Genomic DNA, 21,506 nt, shown 5'->3' on the forward strand with positions numbered 1-21,506 from the left:
CTGCAGATTCGTGCCAACGGACATCTTCTGCCTGCAGGACTTCCCGAGGAGAGGTTATTTCAACATGACCTTTAAGAACGTCGAAAGATGCCTGAAGATGTCCCAGGCCTTCAAGGACAAGACGAAGGAAGCACCGTTGTCGCTCCTCAACATGGAGCTGCTCTTCGCGCTCCTGCAGGAGAAGGAATGGACGCTAACGGTCCACATGGTCAACCCGCATGTGCCCGTCGTGGATGTGCTGATGTTCCTCAAGCAACACGTGGATGGAGCGGAGCATCGACATCGCGGATATGCTCGGGACCTGGACCAGAAAGAGGAACATCCAGACAAAACTGAGGGCGGACGGCGATGGAAACATCATCCACCTACCATCAAGCTTTGCAATTGGGACAAGTCAAGGATACATGGTGTCCCTGGGGCAGCCCAGAGTGCGCTGATCCTGCGGCAAACCCGGGCACGAAGCCGCCTCCTGCAAGGATGTGATCTGCAGGAACTGCAAGCAGGAGGGCCACCAGACACTGGACTGTCAGGAGGCCAAGTGCTGCAGCCTGTGTGGAGAGGCTGGTCACCTATACAAGACCTGTCCAAACCTTAGACTAAACTATGAACAGGCAGTGAGAGGCGAGGTGACGCAGGAGAAGAGAGCAGCAGTCGTAGCTCCCCCAAAGGAGATACGACTGCTGCTCTCGCTGTGGTCCCACGTGAAAGGGCCAACGACCAGCAGGAGGACAAAGAGCAGGGAAGAAGTGTTGAGGAAATCAACCAAACCCTGACACCCAGCCCTGAAACTACCCCTGAGAACGCAGCGCCAATGAAAGGCGAACCAGGGACGGATGAAGGATGGATGATACAAGCAAAGAAAAAGAGGAGTTCCCGCAGGACCAGAGGCACGAACACCAAAGGTGCGGCCAGCAGCAAGAGGAGACTGGAGTCCCCAACAGACAACAGCGACACCTCCTCGGACGACGACCAAGGGAAGGGGGGAGCCCCACCTTCATCAAAGGAAGAGGCAAAACGCGACGGTGACCAGAGACACTGGCAACTTGCTCCAACTCCAGAAACCTGGGACAACAACACCCATCTCCAGGGCACTGGGAGCAGCGACGTGCCCAGCACACCCCAACTCCGGGACGCCGGGAGCAGCAACGCAGGGAGCGAGGTCCTCCAACTCCAGGCAATCGGGAGGCTCTCAGGTTAAGGCCTCCCTGTATGTGGACGACGTCACCGTCTTCTGCTCCGACTAGCAGTCGGTCCACACACTGATGGGCATCTATGACCATTTCGAGCTGGCCTCAGGCCAGAGTGAACCGAAATAAAAGCGAGGCCTTGTTCTTTGGCAGGTGGGAGGCCCAGTCCTTTGTCGCCTTCACCGTCAGGTCTGACTACCTGAAGGTGCTGGGGATCTGGTTCGGGGGGGGCCCCAGGCCTGCACCAAGAACTGGGAGGAGCAGATCGCTAAGGCCAAACAGAGGCTTGGTATGTGGGTGGGGCGATCCCTCTCCATAACCGGCAGCAACGTGGTGATAAGGTGTGAGGTACTCACGGTGCTGCTCTACGTGGCCAGGATCTGGCCCATTCCCCATAACTCCGCCGTCACAGTCACCCGAGCTATCTTCCACTTTGTCTGGAGGTCCAAGGTAGAACGCGTCCGCAGGACCACCATGTACAAGACACCAGACAAAGGGGGGAAGCGCGTCCCCAATGCCGCCCTGATCCTGATGGTCACCTTTGTGTGTGGCTGCCTCAGGATGTGTGTAGAGCCACAGTACGCAAACACTAAGTGTCACTACGTGCTGAGTTTCTACCTGTCCACCACACTGAGAAGGCTGGGTCTGGCCATGCTGGCCGAGCAGGCGCAGGATGTCCCGTCCAGCTGGACCATCCACCCCCCCCCCCCCCCCGCCTGTCCCAGGTGGAAAGTTCCTGAGGAGGAACCCCTTCGACCACAAGGCCGTCAGACAGTGGTCGACACAAAAGGTTCTAAGAGTCCTGCAAGGAACAGAGAGGGTGGACTCGATCAGTTTCTTCCCCAACCAGACAGTCGATGCCATTTGGCAGAATGTCTCATCGCCGGATAGGCACCAGGATGTATCCTGGATGATGGTGAGAAAGGCCCTCCCAGTGCGGTTCTTCCAACACACACGGAACCTCAGCACCACCGCGACCTGCCCTCGAGGCTGCGGCGTGTAAGAGACCGTCTCCCACCTCCTGATGGTCTGCCCCCTTGCACTGAGCGTGTGGAGAGAGATGCATTGGTATCTGTCCTGGTTCATCCCAAACAGTTCGGTAACACAGGACTCTGTGCTCTACGGGCTGTTCCCCGGGGCGCACACCGAGACAGACGTCACCTGCAGCTGGAAGACCATCAACTTGGTGAAGGAGGCCCTTTGCTCTGCCCGTAACATGCTGGTCTTCCAGCTGAAGGAGCTGTCCACGACCGAGTGTTACCACCTGGCACACTCCAAGGTCCAGGAGTACGTGCTGCGGGATGCACTGAGGCGAGGTGCAGCCTATATAAAGGCTTTATGGGGAAAGGCCACCGTATAGAGCTCTTCTGCCATTGTATACCAAGGGGCTGGAATCAGGGAAAAACCACCTTGGGCAGAATGTAAAATGATAAATGAACGTAATGAAATGTACTGTATTTGTAACTGGTAACGACTGTAATGTAATGAGGCACCCTAAGGTGCCATGAAATGTATGTACAATGTATGGTGTGTAACTGCATTTATTGTACTGGGACCGTTGATTTGTACTGTATGGACCGTTGTACATTGTATGACCTGTATTGTATTGTTTGAAGCATGACTTGAATTGCTCTGTATGTACCCTTACAAATTTTATGAATAAAGTTTATTTTGGAATATAAAAAAAAGCTGTACAGCCAATGAAGTGTAGTTACTGTTGTAATGTAGAAAACACAGCAGCCAATTTGCACACAGCAAGGTCCCACAAACAGCAACGTGATAATGACCAGATAATCTATTTAGTGATGTTGGTTGAGGGATAAATGTTGGCCAAGACAGGGGGAAACCTCCCCCGCTCTTCAAAATAGTGCCATGGACAGCACTCCCACAGTACTACATTGGAGTGTCAGCCTATATTATGTGCTCAAGTCTCTTTGTGGGATTTGAACCCTGGACCTTCTGACTCAAAAAGGTGAGAGTGCTATCACTGAGCTAAGGCTCACACTTTTAAGATCGCTCTTGCATTAAAATCGATTTAATGTTGCATTCCCAGTCTCGGTGTTGGGTTTTAGATGTTCTGCGGGTTTTAACGGGGGCACAGCATTGATATTGTCACACCGAGAGAGAGAAAACGAAACAGAAATAACAGTCGGAGTGGGAGATGCATCTGGCAGAGAGGAGGGAAATGTGAGAGGCTGCAGGCAAAAAGAAGCCAGTGCACAGCTCGGCTCGGCGATTCAGGTCCCTCTGAAAGATCCCCCTTGTCTGTCCGACCCACTGCACATCTGCGAACCCGAGTCGGGGCAAATGACAAATGAAATCAAAAGCATCTGACCGACCCCCGGCGCATCGGCGAGGATGTAGAAAGGGGGAAGACAAAGAAAGAAAGGAAGAAAGAGAAGAAACCCTTAGCAATCGAGGGCAGCATCATCTTGGACAAGACAAAGGAGGGGAAATCAATGCTTGGGACAAACTGAGAGATGGAGACTCGGACCTGGATCACTGCTGTTAGCCTGCTCCTCAGTGTCTCTGCCCTCCTGCTGCTGACCACCGCTATTTTCACCGATCACTGGTACGAAACGGACACCAGGAGGCACAGGGAGAGCTGCGACGGTCAAAACACAGAAACCAGCGGCGAGGAGCACAACCGAGTGATGCCCATCCTCAACCTCCCCCTGCGGGAGCGCGGCACGCCAGAGGAGCCGGCGTCCCCCAACACGGGAGCTCCCGATACAAGAGGCTCTTTGAACGGGGCTCCTCCGGTGGCTAGCGACGAGGATTTACTGGAGAGCTGGCGCTCCGTCCTGGGGCTCGGGGTCTTCGAGTCGGACTGCGCCCGTCCTCTGTTCGCCACCTACACCGGACTGTGGAGAAAATGCTACTATATGGGCATCGACCGCAATATTGACCACCTCATATCCAAAGGTAAGACTCAGGACAAAATGGTCCTTGGATGGGACAATGGCAGACTTCATAATCAGTCATCTTCTCAAATCCATTAAACGTCTAAAAAGTACAGTATGAATAGAAGGATTTAGCTAAATAGGATCAGATGGTTAAGAGCTGGTCAATATGCCCCATGTACATCTAATAGAGAGTGATGTGGTCCTTCAACGGGAGGTGTCGATATATTCTGACTCTAAAACAAACGCCTTTGGCTTCCTGCCATCACCCCCTTGTTATTGGGAATACAAACTGGGGATTGGTTCTGGGAATCGTGCACTCACTGGAGTGAAATTCCGCTTTATCCCCGAATTCTTATTCAAGGATAGGTTTCTCAAACGAAAAGAAGACTTAGAGTGGCTTTAAAAATAAATTTGTGCTGTTGATATGTGGATTTTTACATTCTCCCAAAAACATTATATATCCCAGAATGATTTGAAATTCCATTTCTGTGTGACTTATGGTGTTCAGTTTGTATCCAGGACAGTTTGATACAAAGTAAGAAAGATTTTTATTTATATAGTGCCTTTCATGGCTTCAAGCACTTTACAGCCAACCAAGTACTTTTTTTTTAATGAGTAGTCACTGTTGTAATGTAGGAAACACTGCAGCCAAATTGGTGCACAGCAAGGTCCCACAAACAGCAATCAGATAATGACCAGATAATCTGTTTTTGGTGTTAGTTGAGGGATAAATATTGACCAGGACACTGGGGAGAAGTCCTCTGCTTTTCTTTAAATAGTGCCATGGGATCTTTTACATCCACCTGAAAGCGGAAACAGGGCCTCAGTTTAATATCTCATCCAAAAGATGGCACCTCCAACAGTGCAGCATTCCCCCAGTACTGGACTGGGAGCATCAGCCTAGATTATTTGCTACAGTCTCTGGAGTAGGACTTGAACCCACAATCTTCTGACTCAGAGACAAGAGTGCTACCAACTGAGCCGAGGCTGACAATGTAAAGTAGCTTATTTTGTCTTTTTTTTCTAACTGTGAAAACTGTTACATTGAGCCTGTCATTAATTATATTTCTCTTTAGTTTTGGGGAATTTCTAGTTGTCTTAGGGCTTCACTAATGTCATGCATTATTTCTAAACTGCAGAGTCCTAGGCGATCTGCTCTCCCGGGTGTTTGTCTGTGCTTTGTTTCAGTTGGTTGGTAGATGTGAATGAATGTAGCATGAGTTGACTTTACGAGTGTAAAGCAGCAATTTTCACGACTTAATGGCAACATATATATTGAATCAATCGTGGCTGTTGGGTATTACATAAATATCTAGCAAAAGTTACACAAATACTGCCGAGTACAAATGATCCTAATGTCATAGGAACAGGAATAAGCCATTCAGCCCCTCGAGCCTGTTCCGCCAAGGAAAATGTATTTTCCTCAGGAATTGTGTTGTTTAGATGATGTTCAGTTCTGGAGAATGGAAGACTCCCCCACATTTTACTCCTCAGTTTGGGAATTGAGTGCTCCCTGGTCCACCATAGCATAACTGAAATTAAGAGTTGTGCTTCTTCCAGGTTGCTTGAATCCCATCGTTCCTAGAGAACCCAGAACTGCACCAGTCTGATATTTTGCATTCCAACATCAAAAAGAAGAATTTGCAGTTATATAGCGCCTATCAGAACGTCCCAAAGCGCTTCACATCCAATGAAGTACTTTTTGACGTGTAGTCACTGTTGCAATGTAGGGAAAGGTAGCAGCCAATTTGCGCACAGCAAGGTCCCACAAAACAGCAATAAGATAAATGACTAGATAATCTATTTTAGTGGTGGTGGTTGAGGGATAAATATTGGCCAGGACACCGGGAGAACTTCCCTGCTGTTCTTCGAATAGTGTCATGGGATCTTTTACATCCACCTGAGAGGGCAGATAGGGCCTTGGTTTAACATCTCATCCGAAAGATGGCACCTTTGACAGTGCAGCACTGCCTGAAGTGTCATCTTAGATTAAATACTCAAATCCTGGAATTAAGTTTGAACCCACAACCTTCAAGCTCAGAGGCAAGAGACCCTACCACTGAGCTAAGGCTGACACCTTTATGGCATCAGCCCTCTTTATGGTGTTTCTGAGACACGATTACATTTTGGTGCTGTTTGGTGCCATATTATGGGTACTTTTACGTTGCTGGTTTACACTGTCATTTCACTTAGTGCCCTTACACGAGTAAAGACAGTCTCAACTCATTTCCTATAGGACGTGAGTCTGTAGCACAAAACAGTTCATAATTCAGCACAAATTGGCACTGAATTATCAACTTCAGTTATTGAAGTTAGAAGGATGTCTCAGTGGGAAACAGAGGAACAAAAATCAAACTGGTGTAGTATGGCATGGAGTTATGATATAAGTGGGTAAGAATTGCTCAGGTCTCTATCTTTAACGACCTCGTATAAGTTTATAATTTTGTTACACATCTCAGCCATCATTGAAACAGAGCAGAGGGGCTTTCATTCTGCATTGGATTGTGCTATGCATGACCTGGGAGTGTTTGATTCTTGCATTTGGTGCCAAAAGTGGAAAGTATTCTATTCTTCACAACAGGCATCCCTCAGCTATCAATTCCTTGTGGTTTCAAGTCCTACTCCAGAGACCTGAGCACATAATCTAAGTTGACATGTCAGTGCAATACTGAGAGAGTGCTGCACTGTTGGAGGTGCCATCTGTCAGATGAGATGTTAAACCGAGATCCTGTCTGCCCTCTCAGATGGACGTAAAAGATCCCATAGTACGATTCGAAGAAGTGCAGGGGAGTTCTCCCGGTCTCCTGGCCAATATTTATCCCTCAACCAACTGTGCACAAATTGGCTGCCGCGTTTCCCTGCATTACAACAGTGACTACACTTCAAAAAGTACTTAATTGGCTGTAAAGCACTTTGGAAATGTCATTAATGCAAGTCCTTTCTTTCCTGCTTTTCAACACATTAATTTCTGCTCATCAATCCATTGATGATCAAAGAATAATGGTTCTATGTATATTCGTTTGTGTATGATAAAAAGGTTTTACACACTTGTATATGGGATTTCAGATTTTAAAAGTGTGATTTGCATTGAAATAACACCTTTTCCTGTCAAAGTGCTGCACATACAATGAATTACTATTATTTAGGCAAACATGGCAGTCATTTTGTGCACATCAAAAACCTACGAACACACTGAGATGACTAACCAGTCAGTCTATTTTTGGTGGTGTTAGTTGAGAGAGAAATATTGGCTAAGACACCAGGAGAACTTCCTGTTTTTCTTTGGATAGTTCCGTAGGGTCTCCAACATCCATTGGAACAGACAGAGCCTTGGTTTACTGTCCCATCTAAACAGTGGCACCTCCAACAAGAACAGTTTTAAAAATTAATTCTCAGGATGTGGGCATTGCTGGCAAAGCTGGCATTTATTGTCCATCCCTGGTTGTCCTGAGAAGGTGGTGATATAACTGAGTGGCTTGCTAGGCTTCACTTCAGAGGGCAGTTAAGAAACAACCATGTTTGTGTGGGACTGAAGCCAGACTGGGTAAGGACGGCAAATTTCCTTCCGTAAAAGCGTTAGTGAACCAGTTGGGTTTTTATGACAATCCGACAACTTCAGGGTCACTTTTTGCTGATAGCAGCTTTTTATTTCCAGATTTTTAAAAACTGAATTCAAATTCTCAAACTGCCATGGCGGGGTCTGAACATCCACTGTTATTGTGCTGAAGTGTCAGTATAGATTATATGCTCAAGTCCTAGTGGGGGCTGGGTTGAACCTACAGCCTTCTGACTTGAAGGCAAGAGTCTTACCACGTGAGGCAAGCTAACACAATATTGGCCTTGCCTTTCCCTATTCTTAACAATTTTTATAGAAAGCCTTCAGAAAATATATGTACATAATTTTCTGAAACCAAATTTAAGAAATCACAAACATTTCAATGTTATTCATCCAATGATTAGTGTCCTTTTATCAAAGTCTTATATTTTATCCCACAGGTCGTAGGTGAAAATTGTTTGTCAAGATGTGGCTTTGGAGACCCTTAGTGGACATTCTAGTTACTGCAAGTTCTTATTCTGTTCGTACTTCTGTACATTAAAACCAGCCTTGTAGTTCACTGTGCTATTAGCACTCACAAAGATTATTTGCTTTGAGAGTAGGAATGACCTTTGAGCTTTTCCAGGGTTCAGGTGGGGATGAGCCACCTTCTTGAACCGCTGCTGTCTTTGTAGCAGATTGATACAACTGAGTGGCTTGCTAGGCCACTTCAGAGGACTATAACCTGGTGTTGTAAGATTCTTTACAACTTCAGAGGGAAGTTAAGAGTCAACCACATTAGTGTGGGATTGGAGTCACTTATAAAGTAGACCGAGTAAGGACAGCAGGTTTCCTTCCCTAAAGGAGTTTAATGAACCAGTTGGGTTTTTACGATAATCCAGTAACCTTTAAGGTCACTTTTTTTACTGAAATCAGCTTTTTTTATTTCTAGATTTTTCTAAAAACTGAATTCGAATTCTCAAACTGCCCTGGTGGGATTTGAACTCATCTTCTGTGGATTATTAGCCCAGGCCTCTGGATTGCGCATTACCATGTCATCAAATAGGTTCAAAGCATTTCACACAATGATTTATTTTTGGAGTGCACTGACTGCTGTTAAGTTCCACCAATGGACAACAATGAATGACTGGTAAAGCTGTTTCATAAAATCATAGACTCTTACAGCACAGAAGGAGGCTATTCGGTCCATCGTGCCTGTGCCGGCTCTTTGAAAGAGCTATCCAATTAGTCCCATTCCCCTGCTCTTTCCCCATAGCCCTGCAAATTTGCCCTTTTCAAGTATTTATTCAATTCCCTTTTGAAAGTTACTGTTGAATCTGCTTCTACCACCCTTTCAGACAGTGCAATCCTGATCATAACAACTTGCTGTGTAAAAAAATTCTCCTCATCTCCCCTCTGGTTCTCTCGCCAATTATCTTAAATCTGTGTCCTCTGGTTTCTGACCCTTCTGTCAGTGGAAGCAGCATTCTTTCAAAGTGCTTATGGTTGAGGGAGGAATGTTCAGCTCCTCTTCAGATAGTGTTCTGGAATCTTTAATATCCACCAATGCAACAGGACACCTGGTACAAAAGTGCAGCTAAACCTCACTTGCATTTTTTCTTGTTACATGTGTAATAGTCAGCGGGATGAGAGGAAAATAGTGCAGTGAAACCCCCATCTTCTTCCTAGTACTGCTAAATGTCAGCCTTGGCTCAGTGCTAGCACTCTTGCTACTGAGGCAAAAGCTTGTGGGTTCAAGTCCCACTCCAGAGATTTGAGCACAAAATCTAGGCTGACACTCCAGTGTAGTACTGAGGGTGTGCTGCACTGTCAGAGGTGCCATCTTTCGGATGAGATTTTCAACTGAGGTCCTGTCTGCCCTCTCAGGTGGACATAAAAGATCCCATGGCGCTATTTGAAGAAGAGCAGAGGCGTTCTACCTGGTGTCCTGGCCAATATTTATCCCTCAACAAACATCACTAAAACAGATTATCTGGTCATTATCTCATTGCTGTTTGTGGGATCTTGCTGTGCTCAGATTGGCTGCCACGTTTCCTATATTACAACAATGACTACAGTTCAAAAGTACTTAATTTGTTGTAAAGCGCTTTGGGACATCCTGAGGTCGTGAAAGGCGCTATGTGAATGCAAGTTTGTTCTTGACATTTGGAACATCTTGCATTCCACTTTGCTATGTGTTCTCAGCTTTAAAACTAGCAAGGGATTAAAAAAATACATAAAGGAATATATGGTAAATAAAGGCTGCTTATTTATGGTTTTCAAAGAATAATGGACAGAGTTGTGGCATAAGAATCCTAGAATAGCATTTAATAAAAATGGAATTTGATGTATTTAGTCACGTAAAATGGATGGCCCTGATGTTATCCCCGACATGGTATGAACACCTCCATTGTCATAAAACAGCAAATTCTCTGATTCACCGTAAGCAATGCCATCTGCTATATCAATCTCCTGTGATTTGCACACAGTGAGTTGGAGAACATGTCACTCTCTTACCTGTCTATGATGTCCTCATATTGCTGATTCTCTCCTTTTCTGCTTCTGTCTCTCACTTTCTCTTCTCTGCTGCTTCTCTCCCTTTAACGCCTTTTGTTTCTCTCTTTTTCATTTCTTCCTTCCTTTTGGGTGACCAGGTGTGTCACCAGAACACTGTCATGTCTCTCTCTCTTCCGTACACAATCTCTGTGTTATTGAAGAAAACATTCAATATAAATTTACCTTAGTAAAGCTTTTGAAATATGTCCTGGTGGCTTTTTAAATAATTATTTGAAGAAAAGCTATTGGACAGAAAGTGCTAGAAGCAGAGGAAAAATATCCCATTGGTAGAACTGACTAAACAGTATGATTGCAACCTGTGAAATTAGGTATATTGCGCATGCTCATTTTAGCAAATAACCAATAAGCAGTAACCAAAGAAGTAAAGCACACACAACAATCAAAAAACACTTGCACACTCTGCTTTTCGTCTTAACATTTTACCAACAAATATACAAAAAGGTTAACGTTCACATACAAACATCGTGCGAATACGAGTATTGAAATCACAGACCCAATGACGGTGTCTATTACTCATTTGTTATTCACTACTCAGAAATCCAATGAGCTGCATCTGGATTCCCAATTAGCCACATGTGGCTAGTGGCGAACGTGTTGGACAACACTGACATATATGGAGTGATGATATTTCAGTAAAAATCTTACATGAAGGGTGTTATTTCATGAGTTAAACATTGTAGATTATGGCAATAATTAATTATCATTATTTTGATGCTTACATAATATCATTTATATTAGTTTTAATTTCATCATCTGCATTATAAATGTATAATCATATTAATTGCGATGGTCAGTACTTATGAATGCTATTTATATGATTACTGCAGACTTCCATTGACATTTAATTCCCAGTTGCCTGATGTTGATGAATCTCATTTTCCCCTCAGGAATTGCACAGAGATGCACATCTGTCAAGTATCACTACTCCCAACCCATCCGTCTAAGAAATATTCCATTTAATCTTACAAAAACCATCCAGCAGGATGAATGGCATCTGTTGCGTAAGTATGAATTAGCACAATACTGTGCTGTACTAATGGTTCTTTCGAGCAATCCTTTCCATTTCTCCTCTCCTTGCAGGTGGTTCTACCCACCTTTTCCAGCTGGGAAGGTAGAATCACTTCACCCACAGACTTAACCCTAATTGCTGTTGATGCAGCTCTGTGGTTACTTGCAGGAGGTGTCAGAAACAGGGCAAGTGGCGGGAACTTTCTCGGGTCAACTCCCACTCCGCCACTGTACTTTCAATGGAAGTTCGGCAGAAACCCCGTTTACACGCATAAACGGAGTTGCCACCGAAGTTAAGGCCGTGGAATGGGAGAAGCCCTGAGGAAATTCCCGGCCATGGTCTGGAAATCTTATGCCGTAAAAGAAAGATGTCTTCCTATATAGTTATTTCTTTTTATTATTCATTCTTGGGTAGTGGGCGTAGATGGCAAGGTTGCATTTATTGCCCATCCCTTGTTGCCTTGGAGTATGTGGTGGTGGGCCTTTTTCTTGAACCGCTGCAGGCCATGTGGTGAAGGTGCTCCCACAGCGCGATTAGGTCAGGAGTTCCAGGATTTTGATCCTGTGATGATGAAGGAACGGCGATATATTTCCAAGTTGGGATGGTGTGTGATTTGGAGGGGAACTCGGAGGTGATGCTGTTCCCAGGCATCTGCTCCCTTTGTCCTTCTAGGTGGTAGAAGTCACAGGTTTGGGAGGTGCTGTCAAAGAAGCCTTGGCGAGTTGCTGCAGTGCATCCTGTGGATGGTACACACTGCAGGCACTCAACATCCAGAACCCCACATTTAAAACCCAACTTGATCTGAGTGGTATTCTGCAGACAGGAGCATATAATAGGGTGTGGGAACCATTACATCAGAGCCCTGTTCATTTCTATATCCACTGAATTTTCCAATGTCACTTCTGCTGGATGTCAGAACTGCCTGTCCAAATAGGAACAAGCATAGTTGAATGAGGTGGGAATGGCATGGTGATACCACAGGTCCCATTTTCAGTCATTACCAACTCATTTACATTGGACGTTAGTCATGCTTGTATAAAGTAGGCATGCAGTGTTGCTAGGCACTAAGTTAAAGACAGAAGTTAAAGGTGGCACACAAGCAATGCCATGGGAGATCCGTTAGCTTTGTAAATTATTTTGACCCTCAACTTTGCGTCCAAAAAAAAAGTCGGCGTGGGACCTGGTAGAGGTGGTGAAAGATGCAAAGCTATGCGACGTCTTCAGCTACCCTGCAGACGGAGCGCTGCAGAGATACACCTGGTTCAGGCCAGACGGGTCCGTCCGTTCTAGGATAGATTTCCTTTTTGAGGCCCCAACACTCAAGGTCTGATCCACCGACGTCCAGCCGTTGTCCACTCTGACCATTGCATCCTACTGGCCGACTGTCAATCGCAGAAGGACCAGAGGGCATGCAGGGGGATATGGAAGCTGAACGAGAGACTGTTGACCCCGGAGAACATCAAGGAACTAAAGAGGCCGCAAGCCTCACTCTTCACCTCCAAGGCCTCAGAGATCATCTTCCGGTCCAGAGTCTGCTCCATGGAACAGGGCAAGAAATGCTCGGGCTTCTTCTTCTAGAAGCTGCAAAGAGAGACCTCTGTGATCAGCAGCCTGAAAGAGGAAGTCGGCTGTATGACATGAAGCCCACAGGCAGCACGGCCTCCCAGTCCTTCATGTCCTCTGTCACAGAAGTCATAGAGGACAGCGAGCAGGAGAGCATGGATCGGCCACTGACCTTGGATGAGCTGACAAAGGCCGTCCGGTCCTTCGACAAGAGTAGAAGTCCTGGAAGTGACGGCTTACCAGTGGAGTTGTACTCAGCTCTGTGGGACTGGATAGGCCCAGACCTGCTGGAAGGGTACAGTGGTATGCTTCTGGCAGGCAGCATGTCAGAATCCATGAGGAAAGGCATCATCACCCTCATCTACAAGCAGAAGGGGAGAGGGAAGAAATCAAAAATTGGCGACCCATTTCCTTACTAAATGTCGACTACAAGATTCTGTCTAAGGCCGTCGCCAACAGACTCAATCTGCTCTGGAGCGGGTGATCCACCCCGATCAGACCTGTACTGTACCCGGCAGGAAGATCTCTGATAGCCTTGCGCTGCTCAGGGATACGACCGCCTACGTGCAGGACTGGGGGGTGAACTCCTGCCTCATCAGCCTGGACCAGGAGAAGGCCTTTGACAGAATATCCCACATGTACATGATGGATATTCTCTCCAAAATGGGTTTTGGGGAGGGAATCTGCGATTGGATCCGACTGCTCTACAAGGACATCCGTAGCACAGTCCTAATCAATGGTTGGGAGTCAGAGAGATTTTCAATCAGATCTGAAGTCAGGCCAGGCTGTCCTCTCTCCGCGGTCTTGCTCGTATGTTGTATCGAACCGTTTGTATCGGGGTGTGACGATCCCAGGCAGCGGAGGCTGTCAGGTTAAGGCTTCCCTGTACATGGACGATGTCACCGTCTTCTGCTCTGACCAGCAGTTGGTCCACACAGTAATGGGCATCTGCGACCATCTCGAGCTGGCCTCGGGGGCAAAGTGAACCGAAATAAAAGCAAGGCCTTGTTCTTTGGCAGTTGGGAGGCCCGATCCTTTGTCCGCTTCACCGTCAAGTCCTACTACCCGAAGGTGCTGGGGATCTGGTTCAGGGACCCCTGGCCTGCACAAAAAACTGGGAGGAGTGGATCGCCAAGGCCAAACAGAAGCTTTTTATGTGGGTGGGACGATCCCTCTCCATGACCGGCAGGAACCTGGTGATAAGTTGTGAGGCACTCGCAGTGATGCTCTATGTGGCAAGGGCTTGGCCCATTCCCCACAACTCCACCGTCACAGTCACCCGAGCTATCTTCCACCTTGTCTGGAGGTCCAAGGTAGAATGCGTCAGCAGGACCACCATGTACAAGACCCCAGACAAAGGGGGGGAAGAGCGTCCCCAATGCCATCCTGATCCTGATGGCCACCTTTGTGTGTGGCTGCCTCAGGATGTGTGTAGAGCCCCAGTGTGCAAACACCAAGTGCCATTGCCTGCTGGGTTTCTTCCTGTCCACCACACTGAGAAGGCTGGGCCTGGCCACGCTGGCTGAGCAGGTGCAGGATGTCCCATCCAGCTGGACCGTCCCCCCCACCTGTCCCAGGTGGAGAATTTCCTGAGGAGTAACCCCTTCGACCACGAGACCATCAGACAGGGGTCAACACGAAACGTTCTCAGAGTCCTGCAAGGAACGGAGAGGGTGGACTCGATCAGTTTCTTCCTCAACCTTACAATCGATGCCATTTGGCAGAGCGTCTCATCGCCGGAACTGACCAACAGGCACCAGGAAGTAGCCTGGATGGTGGTGAGAAAGGTCCTCTCAGTGCAGTCTTTCCTACACGCATGGAACCTCTGCGCCACCGCAAACGGCCCTCGAGGCTGTGGTGAGGAGGAGACCCTCTCTCACCTCCTGATAGGCTGCCCCTTTGCGCAGAAGGTGTGGAGAGAGATGCGTTGGTATCTGTCCCAGTTCATCCCAAACAGTTCGGTAACACAGGACGCTGTGTTCTACGGGCTGTTCCCTGGGATGCACACCGAGACAGATATCACCTGCGGCTGGAAGACCATCAACTCGGTGAAGGAGGCCCTTTGGTCCGCCCGAAACCTGCTGGTCTTCCAGCTGAAGGAGCTGTCCACGACCGAGTAATGCTGACTGACACACTCCAAGGACCAGGAGTACGTGCTGCGGGACGCACTGAAGTGAGGTGCGACCTACGCAAAGGCTCTATGGGGAAAGGCCACCGTTTAGGGCCCTCCCGCCAGTTTACCGAGGGGCTGGAATCAGGGAAAAACTTCCTCGGGCAGAATGTAAAATGATAACGAAGTAACGAAATATACTGTATTTGTAACAGGTAACGACTGTAATGCAATGAGGCACCCAAGGGTGCCATGAACTGTATGTACAATGTATGGTGCGTAACTGCTTTGATTGTACCGGGACCGTTGAACTGTGCCGTATGGACCGTTGCAAATTGTATGACCTGTACTGTATTGTATTTGAAGCGTGACATGAATTGCACTGTATGTACCCTCACAAATTTCATGAATAAAGTTTATTTTGAAATATGAAACAAAGTGGGACCTGGACCCCGGCTTTCTACCGATTCCATTTTTGAACAGACCACTGGCAGAATTTTTACCTGCGCCTCTAAGGGGTGATGCCTGCGATCTGCTTAGCTCCTTCCACGCAGTTCAGCTAAATTGGGAATTCAGTTTAAGGAATTACAAGGCAGAACCCCAAGTCCCATTGCTGTGTGATCCAGCTCGCATTAGTGGTGTTGTGGTTCATAATTTTAACCGTAATAAGAATAAGCCACATTTTATTTTATAGAATTTGTTCAATGGAATTGTTGGAACTAATACCTTTAGTGTCTTCTTACAAGAAATACCAACAAGATTTTCTTTTTCCCTCTCCTACCGGCTCAGATTTGAGGAGGATCACTGCTGGATTCTTGGGCATGGCAGCAGCTGTCCTGCTGTGCGGGTGTATCGTGGCGTCGATGAGCTTCTTCTGGGAAGAAAGCCTCACTCAGCACGTGGCAGGTCTCCTTTTCCTAATGGCAGGTCATTTTCCAGCACTTTTCTTCAACAATCTGTGTGTCTGTGGTATTTTCTAACTATGTCGTTGGTACCGATATGAAGGTGCAACCCGTCTGGCCTGTACAGGTCACCTCCCTCAGAACTGATCTCAATGCCCCTGGAATCTGAAGCCCTCCTTCCTGCATCATCTCTCCAGCCACGCATTCATCTGCTCTATGCTCCTATTTCTATACTCGCTAGTGCGTGGCACCGGGAGTAATCCAGAGATTACTAATTTTGAGGTCCTGATTTTTAATCCCTTTCCTAACTCCTTAAAATCTGCCAGCAGGACCTCATCCCTCTTTCTAACTATGTCGTTGGTACCGAAATGGACCACGACCTCTGGCTCCAGAATGTTCTGCAGGCACTCAGTGATATCCTTGACCCTGGCACCAGGGAGGCAACATACCATTCTGTCTGACAACTATCTTCATTTATTATTGTTTCAAACATTCATCTTAAGACTTCTGCAGTGCTTCCATTTCTAACCGTTTCTATATCAATTTCTTATTTTCTTTTTCCTTTAACTCTTCCGTTAAACATTTAATTCTGTCAGACAGGGCTTTGGCCACAGCAAATAGTCCATGTATCACAGCGGTCTCAGTCCTGTCCTTTTTAAGGGGCTCCACTAATTCACCCAGAGAACCGATTGGTCCCCTAAGATTTCCAATCTTTAGAAGCCCGCCACCATGCCGAACAAGCTCCTGGTCTACATATTCTCCTAACTGTTCCATCATTCAAATATCCAAAATGAACAAATGTATCCCTTCTATTACCGTACGAGTCATTTCAAATCAGAGCTGGCCGTTCCTGGATTTCACGTTGAAACAACTACTAGTCTTAGCTAACGCCAGCAGTTGCCAAAATGTTAGGATAATTCCTTCCTTATTCTTTTTAATAATAGATTCAAAAAGTTAGAGACAGTAATATGTCTGACAATTGACTTCATTTATTATTGTTTCAAAACATTCATCGTAAGACTTCACACAGATTAGTACAGAGCCCTATATCTAAAACTTACTTGTAAAGAACTTTGAGGGAATCGTGAGCATACCTTGCCTTGAAGGTAGTCAAAATTCCTGAAGAGCTTTGCTTCATACCTGTCTTATAGTTCTTGCTGGGTTCAACTTTACTGGATTTTTATGACCCTTAGATCATTAAACAGATTGCTGGACAAAGATGGGGGGCCTTATGTCTTGTAAAATTGTACCTTTGCTTCCTATCTTTGCTCTTCCCAAATTATAGCCTTTATTGTACAAGCCTTTGACGTCTTATCTCTTGCAAACTCTATAATAAAACTAACCTATTCCCTTATTTGTACTGCAGTGATTTCCTTCTTTTACACTCCCCTTGCTGTGTTAAAAAGCCTTTGTGTTTTAACCTAACAACCCTTTTAGCTCCATATTATATCATTAATGCCAATTTATTTAATAATCTACATGTGCCTATCCTTACAAAGTACAATGTCTTTGGCCCTGAAATTCATCCTTCTCCAATGTTATCAGTGTTATTGAGGGGAGAAGATTGGATTTGCAAGCACACAGTTTAAACCAATTCTGTCTACATTAGCTGTTCTGTCTTTGTTCTGTATTAGAATAATGTAAAAACATATCTATATTCTTACAGTGCCATGGGATCTTTTACATCTACCTGAGAGGGCAAACAGGGTTTAACATCTCATCCGAAAGCCGACACCTCCAACAGTGCAGTGCTCCCTCAGTACTGCACTGGAGTGTCAGCCGAGATTTCATGCTCAAGTCCCTGGAGTAGAGCTCCAAACATGTGTATCCAATCAGTGAGAAGTTTCAAAGAATTGCAAGAGCAGATGGGACAGTGAACTTATTTCAAGCATTAAAAACTGGCATCAAAATGGGCCATTTTAAAACAAAAACACAAAGTAACTTTAAAAAGTATTATTTTCCATGCTTGCAGATGTAAAGTGAAATGATTCAAGGCTTCCTCTTGAAACTGATCTCATTTAGCTCAACGCTATAATGGAATTCCAGCATAGTTGTGGTGTGGATCACAATTTGGCTGGAGCCCAGATCCGTTGGTTGAGTTAAAAATCCCAACCTATACTCCAGTTATACTCATCACTTCAGGACAGGGAGAAAATTGGCCAAAAAAAAGTGAGTTTTCTGGCATTCTGTTCGTGCGAGATATGGCAGTCTGAATATTGCTTCTGTTTTACACTAAAATGAGTACCTTTGTGAAAATGTGATATATATATATATATATGAGTCTGAGTCATATTGTATAATGGATTATTTCTGGACTGTTGCTTACACGTGAAAAAAAACCTTACGTGGATGTAATTTTGTGAAGTGCTGTGTTTTAAATGTCACCAGCCATTTTCTAATACACCCAAATACCTGTCAAAATACAATCCATTTAAACTAATTTGCCACACATTTCTTTCACTGACTTCTTGGTGAAAAATGCTACATTGTTGAATAGCATTATATTGAGGATATGAATAACGGCAATTTTTCTTTCTCATTTTTAGGAATTTTTTGCACAATTTCTCTTTGCACATTTGCAGCTAGCATTTCATATGATCTGTCGCGTCAACCAAAATTTATCTATGGGCTACCAAGTGATGTTGACCACGGGTACAGTTGGTCCATTTTCTGTGCGTGGTCAAGCCTGGGATTAACGATGATGGCAGGCTGCTTGTGCACTGCTTTTCCATTCCTTAGCAGAACCAAGACAATCCACCAGAAGTCCATCAGAGATTCCTCCGTGTGAGCACACCTTGATAAAATACTGTAGATTCTATGAGCAACCTATGCTTCTCCGATCTGATCATGTGTTGGGAGTGTGGCATACGAATAATGTACCTATGTTTTTGATTCTTCGTACGTTATGCCAAGAATTATTTCTAACGATATATTTTAGCTTGTGTCTTTAAAACACAAAGTGGTTATTTGAAAGAACTGCAGCTTTCAATGCGAAGCTATGAAAACACAGAAAGGACCGTTAAGCAGCTACTGATTATATTCTACTTAAAACGACAAATATTTTATGACTGACTGCTGCCGTCTCCATTTTGTTTTGTCATTCCAGTTCTGAGATTGTTTTCCTGTGGGTGCTTGTTTTCTGTAAAATACCAATATTTTATTGTTGTACTCCAAATTCAAAAAAGTAACAGAACTATTATACTGGGCTCAGATATTAAAATATCAATTGTATCTTAGGTTTTGGTCATGGTACATTTTTGGTGTCCAACAGAAAAACGTTTCAATACTTTTCCATAGGTAAAGCACATTGGGAGTGGAATTGGTCTTTGACGGTAGCGCTAAATGGGCAGTAGCGAGTCGGCACCCCGTTTTACACCCGCCCAATTCTCTTCTCCATTCGATTGAAAAGAAAACCAATTCGCTGTCGCTCGTCTTGTGCTACTGCCAAAGACCACGATCACCCCATTTATTTTAAACTGTCAGGTCCAGTGTCAACTTGCACTTTTACATTCCAAATATTGCCTCTCTTAGAACTGTGGTGATTCTTTTACTAAATAGTGTATTTTGAATAAGGATCAACTGTAATTATTGAATAGTGAATTCTGACAATAGTGTGCTGTCGTTTGTTGTGTTAAATAATGTGAATGAAAATGTGAGTAATTGGTACAATTGTTACAACGTTTCCATAAATGTGGTACTGAGTTCTTTGTGTTCTTTGTCTATATACACAGTTTTTATTTGATAAAATTGAAGATTCAATGACCTAGAAATTATAATGCGCCTTATTGGATCCCGGTGCAATGCACTCTGCAAGCGCCTAATGAGGTCGGTGGCTGGACCACGTAAAATTGGTCCGCCAGCCTCATTTGTTTACGACCGGCCAGCTGCGGGTGCCAGTCGTGGCCGCAGAGGCAGCTCGCGGTCCCGGGAAGAACAAAGATCGGATGGCTGAGGTGGTAAGCAGAGTGGGAAGGGGAGGGGGAAGGCAACCTGGAGGCCGCAAATTTAATGTGGAGTTGGCAGGAACGCTCCTGCTCCTCCCGGATCCACAATAAGCTAAGTTAAAAAAATAAAAACTCACCTTTCGGGAAGCAGTCTCCAGCGGTCCCTTTAAGGACAGTTGGTTTAGCTGTGAAGCACCTGAGAATACTGACTGTAGCCTGTATGGTGCACACTGCAGTCAGTCTCTAACGAATTAAGAGAGGGGGCCTCAAACAGGCGATAGGCCCCCATTAACTCACGCAAAGGGCCTAACACCTGTTTCAGACCGGGGCTCTGGATGCCTATACAGGAGCCTTTACCATTATGATGGGCAGTGCACTTTGAATGCAGAATGCGCGCGCGCGTGTTGCCCGCCATATTGGATATTTAGGCGCCCATTTTACACCTGTAAAACAGGCGCAGTGCCAACGAATTTCTAGGCCAGTATGTTCTTTAAAAAGAATCTACAAGATATATGCTTAGATACTATACGAGATAATATATGTATAGCTCTGTACGAAGTATCTATACTTAGATGTTGTACAAGGATTCTGTATGATGCAAACTTTTTAATGCCTGTACATTGTGAGCAAACGGTCATGTTTTTTCAAAAGTGAAGTAAGCATATCTAGTAACAAAATCTTTTCTCCCAATAAAAATTACCCAGTAGAAAATTACTTTTTCCTCCAATTATTCTGAATTCTACAATGTTAGTCACCAACCATGAAGTGAAAGTTTAACTCAACGTGAAGTTAACAAAATAAATGTGCTGCTCACAACGTAACTGTAAGATCTCATAAAAAGATTCAGAGTCCGGCGGTATGGTAATTTCAGGAGAAGTTTATTACGGTACGTCAGTCATGGTGACTGTCCTCATCGAACTAACCAACAGAAATTTTGAAGTGGAGATGCCGGTGATGGACTGGGGTTGACAATTGTAAACAATTTTACAACACCAAGTTATAGTCCAACAATTTTATTTGAAAATCACAAGCTTTCGGAGGCTTCCTCCTTCCTCAAGTGAATGTGGAAATTTCATTTCACCTGAGGAAGGAGGAAGCCTCCGAAAGCTTGTGGATTTTAAAATAAAATTGTTGGACTATAACTTGGTGTTGTAAAATTGTTTAGAAATTTTGAATACAGTGTTCTCCATACAGTACACATACCATTGGCTTACCGACATCAGGTGATCTGAGTTGTAATGCTGTGGTTGGTCCCCTGGGTCCGAATTCAAGAGGGTTCCACACATACACAGCTTGACTGCTGACAGTGGTTTCTCCCACTGCTGCCCCCTGGTGCCACATTGTGCAATAGCCTAACATCTAGTCGAGCAACAATTAGCTTTATTATTACACATCTCTATCAGTCCCAGTGACGGCTAATAATTCTCTATCAGTCCTCCCTTTGATTCTCCCTAATACAGAATCACAAGAGTTAAAACATCAGACATCACTACAAACTAACTACAAACTAACTCCATACATGTTCCCTTATCGAAGGAGATTCCCCCCCCACCATAGCTTCGCAACATCACTTCATAGACAACTTTCCCTCAAACATAACATCCCCCTGTGCGATGTAGACATGGTTTGCGGGAACCTGCAAAGCGTCTCACCTGCGGGGCAGCAGCTACAGCCGCCTGGTTGCAACAGCATTTAATCAACATATACAAGCAATATAAAAGGAAGATAATTACAAGGAATAAAATTAGACCTTGCACCAATGAGGTTCCTAGT

At 45.3% G+C, this 21,506-nt stretch overlaps 1 protein-coding gene across 1 annotated transcript; it reads left to right on the forward strand.

Moving 5' to 3' along the window:
• Window positions 1–3,251: 3,251 nt before the first annotated feature.
• tmem178a (transmembrane protein 178a) lies at window positions 3,252–20,416 on the forward strand. The gene is made up of 4 exons (XM_067988369.1): window positions 3,252–4,112; window positions 11,093–11,206; window positions 15,677–15,814; window positions 18,336–20,416. The coding sequence occupies exons 1-4, from the start codon at window positions 3,668–3,670 to the stop codon at window positions 18,575–18,577; spliced, it is 939 nt and encodes a 312-aa protein (XP_067844470.1). The 5' UTR covers window positions 3,252–3,667; the 3' UTR covers window positions 18,578–20,416.
• Window positions 20,417–21,506: the final 1,090 nt, after the last annotated feature.

This window comes from Heptranchias perlo, chromosome 8 (genome assembly GCF_035084215.1).
Source record: "Heptranchias perlo isolate sHepPer1 chromosome 8, sHepPer1.hap1, whole genome shotgun sequence".
NCBI lineage: Eukaryota > Metazoa > Chordata > Chondrichthyes > Hexanchiformes > Hexanchidae > Heptranchias > Heptranchias perlo.